This window comes from Hibiscus syriacus, unplaced genomic scaffold, assembly GCF_006381635.1.
Source record: "Hibiscus syriacus cultivar Baekdansim isolate YM2019G1 unplaced genomic scaffold, ASM638163v2 tig00006333_pilon, whole genome shotgun sequence".
Taxonomy (NCBI): Eukaryota; Viridiplantae; Streptophyta; class Magnoliopsida; order Malvales; family Malvaceae; genus Hibiscus; species Hibiscus syriacus.
In genome coordinates, this window is record NW_024062092.1 from 55083 (window position 1) to 63066 (window position 7984).

Here is a 7984-nt window from a genome sequence, read left to right on the forward strand (position 1 = left end):
CAAATGGATATTCAAAAAGAAGGAGGGCATACCAAGTGTTGAAAAGGCCAGGTATAAGGTCAGGCTTGTTGCAAAGGGATTTACACAGGTCGAAGGAATTGACTTTAGCGAAATATTTTCACCGGTTGTAAAACATTGCTCAATCAGGTTGATTTTAGCACTAGTTGCTCAATATGACTTGGAACTGGAGCAATTAGATGTTAAAACTACCTTCTTACATGGAGAGTTGGAAGAAACTATCTATATGGACCAACCAGATGGGTATTGTACTCTTGAAACCAAGGACAAAGTCTGCTTGCTAAAGAAATCACTGTATGGACTTAAACAAAGCCCAAGACAATGGTATAAAAGATTTGATGAATTTATGTTAAGGATTGGTTTTGCTAGAAGCAGTTATGACACTGTGTATACATGAAGAAGCAAGATGGTGAAATAATTATATGCTCCTATATGGGATATGTTAGCTAGCAAGATCAAGGAGGAAGTCCAATAAATTAAAGATATACTCTACTCAGAATTTGATATGAAGGATTTGGGTCCTACTACGAAGATCTTAGGGATGGAAATCACAAGAGACAGAAAGAAAAGCAGACTGTTCTTGTCCCATAAGTCATATATTCAGAAAGTATTAATAAGGTTCAACATGAATAAGGCCAAGCATGTTACAACACCAATTGGCCAACATTTTAGATTGTCAAACTCTCAAGCACCTGAGTGAAGATGAGAAAAATATGGAGAGTGCCTTATACTAGTGGGGTTGGTAGCATTATGTATGGAATGGTTTTCTGCAGACCAGACTTGGCTTACGCTGTCAGTGTTATAAGCAGATTCATGGCAAAGCCTGGACAATCTCACTGGGAAGCTTTGAAGTGGACCCTGAGATACTTAAAGGGTTCTATTGAGTTAGGACTGTTGTTTAAGAAACAAGAAAATGAAAGGGAGAAAGTGGTTGGCTATGTGGACTCTGATGCAGGGAGCATTGAGACTAGGAAGTCACTAACCGGATTCGTTTCACAGTCTTTGGTACTGCAGTCAGCTGAAATCCAATCTCCAATCTGTTGTAGCTCTTTCAACAACTGAGGCTAAATACATTGTTGTGATAGAAACAATTAAGGAGGCTATGTGGCTAAAGGGCATGGTTGAATAACTTGGTATACAACAGAAGGTTGTAACCGTGTTCTGTGATAATCAAAGCACAATCCACTTGACAAAGAACCAGGTCTTTTATGAGAGATCTAACATATACGTGAAACTCCATTTTGTGAGGGATGTTGTTGCTAAAGGTTCGTAATAGTGAAGAAGATACCCACTGAAGAAAATCCAGCTGACATGCTCACAAAGGCACTGCCAGTAGCTAAGTTCAGATACTGTCTGGACTTAGTGAACTCAACTGAAAGTGAAAGCCTTTGGGTGAGAGGAAGGAATCTTTTTTGGAGGTTTGTAATTGAGAGTCAAGGTGGAGAATTGTTGAAATGACTCACAATTTACTGGACTAAGACAATGCTATAAATCAGAAGGTGGTTGTGATAGTTGGAAGCCAAAACTAACTCAGTTATAACTGTCATTGACTTTGACAATTGGTTGCTGAACCGATCAACTTGGAGGGGGACTTTAGTTATAAATAAAGATGTAAGTGAGTTGAGAGGGTTCAAGGAGAGATCAGATTGTATTGAGAGATTTAGAGAGAGTTCTTACTTCTGGTTCTAAATCTTGTAATCTTGTTTTGGTTGCTTTAGTGAAATTGATTCCTTCCTGTAGATGTAGGTCACACTGACCGAACCACGTAAATATTTTGGTGTTCTTGATTTTCTGGTTTGTTTTCTGGATTATTGTTCTGTGTTCGTTCTTCGATTAGTTATTGGTAGATTGCACACCACTTTTAAATCCTTAGAGAAGCTGGTCGAGATTAGACATTTGGAGAAAAAAATTAAGGTTTCAAATTAAAGGGGATGAAAGAGATGTCATTGCGAAACTTGTGAGATTGGATGGTTTCTAGAATTTGTGATATATTTGTGGAGATATAGATTTGGTTGTAATGCGTTCGAGTATTTTATTTTACATGTAGATGACTAGATGAAATTCATCAATATTGTATGAATTTGGAACTTAAGTGTGGTCGGATTGACCTTTGATGTAAAATTATGGAGTAACTTTCATAGCATGGTAGTAGGGCGGATTTCGAAAGCTTGTGTGCAGTTTGAATGGAAATCGTAAAGCTTCAACACATTTATGTTTCGAGGACCAGCAATGTGATGGCTGATTAGTTGACAAAAGAAGGAATGTCGAGACAATAACTCTTTAAAACTTGGTGATAGTCAACTTAAAATTTCGATTTTATTTGTTGCTGTATTAGAGATAATAGGTATACAATGTGTTAGGGTTTGTATGTGTGTATTTTGTGTAGTTATGGATACCTTCATTAGTTGCAGTTAGTAATATGGGAGATATATCGTGTGGTTTGTTGCTTTTACTTTTGGGGTTTTGTTGTATGTATTTTTTTTTCATTTAGAATTAGGAAGGTTTATAATGAGGCATACAATCAAAGTAGATCTTGCTTATTATCATAATAAAATCATTTTGGCGAGTAAAAAATTAATATTTTTTTAAAAATCATATATAATATTAAGTTTTAATTTCACTTTGACCACCACCGTTGAAAAAAAATTAATAAACCGTTGATGTGGTAGTTTATTAAATTGATTCAATGATGATGTGATAATAACTTAAGGTGACACTAATAGGTCAACATAACATATAAATGAGTGACCAAAACAAAATAAAAATTATAGTGGGTATGGTTACTGTAGTTTACCCTTCAATTATCCACAGCCCTGCGCTACCTGCTGCCAGGTTACTTCCGAGTCGTTGTCGTGCCATCCGAAACTTGTAATATAATAACGCAACAAAAGAATGTAGAATGACATCATTGCTTTGAATCACGTAAACCAACATGCACCTATAAAACCACCTGCATGCCCTTCATCAAGCTTTGTCAGTACACATCAAGCAGCCCTTCGCCAATAAGACATCTGATATTCCCCATTTTTTTTTTGGTATCTGATTCACCAATACAGTTCTTGTATCATCACTATCCGTCAGCCGCAATGGGAAGGTCTCCATGCTGCGCAGATGATGCCAATGTGAAAAAGGGGCCTTGGACTCCAGAGGAGGATCAGAAGCTTGTTGATTGCATTAACAAACACGGACATGGGAGCTGGAGAGCTCTTCCTAAGCTTGCAGGCTTGAACAGATGCGGCAAAAGTTGCAGATTAAGGTGGACTAATTATCTGAGGCCCGACATCAAGAGAGGAAAGTTCAGTGAAGAAGAAGAGAGAGTTATTATTAACCTTCATGCTGTTCTTGGAAACAAGTACTACATACCCTTCTCTCTTCTCTTTTTGATCTTGGATTTAGGGTTATATTTGATTTGTTACGTTCTGTTGCAGGTGGTCTAGGATTGCTACTCATCTTCCTGGAAGAACAGATAATGAAATTAAAAACTATTGGAATACTCAGATTAGGAAGAAGCTCCTGAACATGGGTATTGACCCTCACACCCACAAGCCAAGAACTGATCTTAATCATCTCTTGAGCCTTTCCCAGTTGCTGTGCCTCACAGTTAGGGAACCTGATGAACAATCCTTGGGACACTGCCTTTAAACTCCAGGTTGATGCAGCTCAACTAGCCAAAACCCAACTATTGCAAAACCTACTGAAAATCATCAACACAAATAGTGGATCCCAAAACTCTTTCGAAGGATTACTCAGTGGAACAAGCACCGTTTCTGATCATCAGAACATTACAAACAACGCCGGTGCAACCAGCTCTCAAACATCAACCGACTTCCAGGCTATACAAAACCCATGGGAATATTTTGGAACTGGCTTAAATAATGAAACCAAACTTGGGATCAATAATCAAAGCTTGAGCAATTCATTTGAGCAAACAGAACATCCACTCCCTGAACTGGTTTCAGAATCTCTTGATCAGAAGGCCGATGCAGCAACAGATTCCTCTATCTATGAGGCTTGGGAGAAGCTAATCATGGAAGACGATGACGATGGCTCCTGCTGGAAAGAATTTCTCGAGTATGTTTACTCTCTAAATTATTGCTTGCTTTCGTATTTGTTTTAGATTAATTAATTTTGTTTCTTTTCTTCTCGTATTTGCAGCTTAACTTCGTCTTCCTCGTCACCTATCTCCTGACAGTGCAGCTTTCGGCATGATATATATATATATCAGATTGGTGCAGACACACATTATTTGATTCATTTAGGAAGCTTAATAATTGAGGTACCACTGTGTAAAATTGTAAACACTACAACGCGCGTGTGGGATTTATTTGATTTTTTTTTTGGTTAATCGAGCTCAAACTTTCAACAATCAATAATAAGGCTTGAGATTTAATAGATCAATGTGTTTTCTTTGTAAACAAATATGCCTATTGTAGTTTTTCTATTACATGTACGAAGGATTGTGAATTAAACCTGCGTTTTTTGTTTTGTTTTTTTTTATTCTCTCGGCTCCAAAGTTTCGTATTGACTAATCTAGACTGACATACATCGCATATCTGATTTTAGTGGGTGAGTCTCCCAACAGAGATTTTCTGCATACACAAGTACTTGAACTCGTATACTTTCTTAAGTAATATCAAATTGTTTATCACTTGAATCAATTCATGTTGGTTAAATCTACTTATACAAGTATTACAAAATTAAATTGCTTTCATAAATTATAAGATTAAATATTTTTATTAACCTTATACACGGTAACATTTTTCTTCTATTGAGTCTTGTAGTGTTACATCAACGCGTATAATTAATAAATAAAATTGTATTATGACTACAGATTTGGATGTTAGTATTTGTTTTAGTCACTAAAAATCAGAATATTAGTTGAATTGTTAGGGTTTAGGTGGATTGTTTCCGTCGTATATAAGCCATTGATCGTGTAATAAAATCACCAATCAAACCCTACCCTAACTTTTTAGTTGAAAGGTATTTAAGGTTTTTAAAAAATAAAAAATAGTACGAAAAATCAATAATCAGTTTGCATATTTTAAAATTTTCTTTCTATTTTGTATACATATATACTGTTATATATATTGTTCTAGGTTCTTTCTTTTTTCTAACGTTAATAATCAATAAAAATAGTCACGAATCAAATGGTCTTCTTAGTAAATGAATTGTTGTTATTCTTTGAGGACTCGGATTCGAGCACCAGAGATGTCAAGGGTGTAAATGATCAATGTTAAAAGGTTGAGAGTTTTTCTTTAAACAGATAAACAAGGTCTCGAGTGGTAAGCAACTTGATATCACTTAAGCAAGGTCTCGAGTTTGAGTCCTCGTGTATGCAGAAAATATATGTACTTTAGAATTTTATTAATTTATTTTCTTGATCAATGTTAATAGTTAAATAGAATTTTCAGATTAATTAGTATCACATGTCGTCTTATTGTTTGTGGTTTAATAAAAGAGTGGCCAAAACATAAATAAGGTTAAAGTTTAATAATTATGTAAAAAAATTAAATTTTAATAACTAAAATAGAAAAAAAAGAATATAAAGTTGAGTAGTAAAATTTACAATTTGTCCTTATAAAAAAGTTAGGATTTTATAAATAAAAATAAATTATTGAATTATTTGAATAAAATAGACTAATAGTTCACATCCATAGTTGAACCTAAACAGTAAAACTCCAATATTTGACCATCACTTTTAGTTGCTTATTATTCTTTGAATTCAAACTTTGAGATTACAATGTCACATGGATCATACCTCTCCCCATGCTAGTTGAGACGGGTTCAGAATTTTTTTTTAAGACGTTAACGATATCATTTTTTAATAGAGTATACACAAATAAATTTGTAGGATAAATATTATTAATTGATTGAATAATCAAAGATGTTTCTATTATCTTATCATGTACGAGTTCAAAAGTCGACGATTACTTTAAAAATATATTATTTCTCTGCTTAAAAAAACAAAATTTTATGGTGAGATCATAAATTTGTGAATCCGTCATTGCTCCTAACCTATACCTATTTATAATTAGGGATGACAATGGATTGGGTTAGGGTCAGGTTTTTTGTCAACCCAATTCGAAAATAGGGGTATCATCCACCCAAGCCCGATTCTATTCGAAAATTTTATGTCCTATATTCGTCTCGATCCGACTCGAAAAAATATATTATCCATCTGACTCCGACCTAACCCAATTTTTTTGTATATAAATTCAACCCTGATTTCTTTATAAAAAATCTTACTCTATCAAATCGAATCAGAACTCATCGAATTTGGATTAAATTTTCGTCCCTATTTACAATCGATGATCATATTGACTTTATAATTGGTGTAAGGTCTAAGGAAAAGATATTAAGATTAAGATAATCCAGATTAACTTCATTAGCAAGTAAACATCTTGTTTTGAGGTTTATTCGAATTGTTTATACGAGTCAATGACCATTGCTTACGGGGGGTGGTGAGTAAATCGAAGGCCTCTTCATTCTTGTTCTAGGTTTTACAAACCTTTAAAGAACAAATAATAATCTGATGTAAAACTATATAAATTTAAAACTCGGATGGTGCAAATCATGTTGGTGAAACAAAACATCAACTTAATTTATTGTACATACCGACTAATTACATACATTCATTGTCTTGTTGGTGTCGATTTAATTTAACATTACACAAAACCATTGATTTATTGTCTTGTTAATCAAAACCCATGGCATTAAAAAGCTGCAGCCATAACCCTGGAAACTCCTGCTTCTTCCTCGTCATCGTCACTGTCATCTTTCTCAGCGTCCCACAGAAAGTGTGCGTAAGATCCCAACACCATGCTGCAAATTACACCCACAAATCAGTTGTAAGTTTTCTGCAATGTAATAACTATATATAAAAAAGAAGAAGGTATTTACCAGTCATCAGGAGATGCAGTAATGGCTCGGTGGAAGTAAGATTTAGCTCGGCCTTCGTCTCTGTGTCGTTCCCATATTAACTTGCCGTACAAAGACAAAACTTCTCCATCTCCGGGACTCGCTAAGATGGCTCTTCCGTAATACTCCTCTGCTCCATCCATGTCCTTCTCCACCTTCGAAAATCAAGCCACAAGAACATCGAACCACATTAAAACAAGCTTTAAATGGAACTTTCCTTTTTTTTTCATATATCTTTAACGTCAGAGTTTTACCTCGTGTAAGAACTTTCCGTAGTTTCTCAAGAGAAGCGAATTAACGGGATTCAGTTTCAACATTTCACGGTAATAATCTCCGATCTGCCTCTTATCCCCGTACGAATCATAGCCGTGATCACCGCCGGATTTCCCGCCGGTTCCGAATCCATCACCGGAGAATCCGATTTCTTCCAGTAAGATCCCGAATCCAGTTCGGAACTCGCTGTCCGCTTCACAATCGGACACGTACTCCTCCTCCGGTATCCCCTCCGTAAAACACCGAGATCCACCTGGAAATCGAGGCTCCGATCTGATGACATCCGTATCGGACAAAGCTCGTCTTAGTTGCGTTCGAGTTTCCTTCGGCTTCCTTTTGTCCATAGGGAAATGCAACGATACTACAGGAGAGCCACCGGAGAAAACTCCACCTAACGAACCTTGACGGGAAAGAGAGACTCTGGGTGAACCGGAAAGAGCCGATGAGAGAACTGGAACCGAACCCGCTCTCAAGATAGCAGCTTTCATAACTAGAAGTTTGGTTCTGTGATTTCGTCAAAATTTTGTTTACGGTGTGCATTCGGGAAGGGGAAGTTAGCGTTAATATAGATTGGTGGGAGCCGTCGGATGGGGAGACAGTAGTTGACTTAAAGGGAATGAGATGGTGACAAGTGTCAGTAGGACCGTGAGCGTGGCGTCGGCTTTGGAACACTATTTTACTTTTTGAAGATATCCTTCCTTTTCTATTGGGTCACGTGATCTGTTTGATTAAGAAAGGTCTTGCTGACACGTACGTGATAAAGTTCGGGTTTAGA

At 36.2% G+C, this 7984-nt stretch overlaps 1 protein-coding gene and 1 pseudogene across 1 annotated transcript; one reads left to right on the forward strand and one right to left on the reverse strand.

Moving 5' to 3' along the window:
* The first annotated feature begins 3013 nt into the window (after nucleotides 1–3013).
* LOC120200643 lies at nucleotides 3014–4362 on the forward strand (annotated as a pseudogene).
* A 2354-nt stretch (nucleotides 4363–6716) lies between these two features.
* LOC120200644 lies at nucleotides 6717–7729 on the reverse strand. The gene is made up of 3 exons (XM_039201429.1): nucleotides 7191–7729; nucleotides 6919–7091; nucleotides 6717–6840 (listed from the first exon to the last, which is right to left on the reverse strand). Exons 1-3 carry the CDS (start codon nucleotides 7695–7697, stop codon nucleotides 6732–6734), a joined length of 789 nt encoding a protein of 262 aa, XP_039057360.1. The 5' UTR covers nucleotides 7698–7729; the 3' UTR covers nucleotides 6717–6731.
* Between the last annotated feature and the right edge of the window lie 255 nt (nucleotides 7730–7984).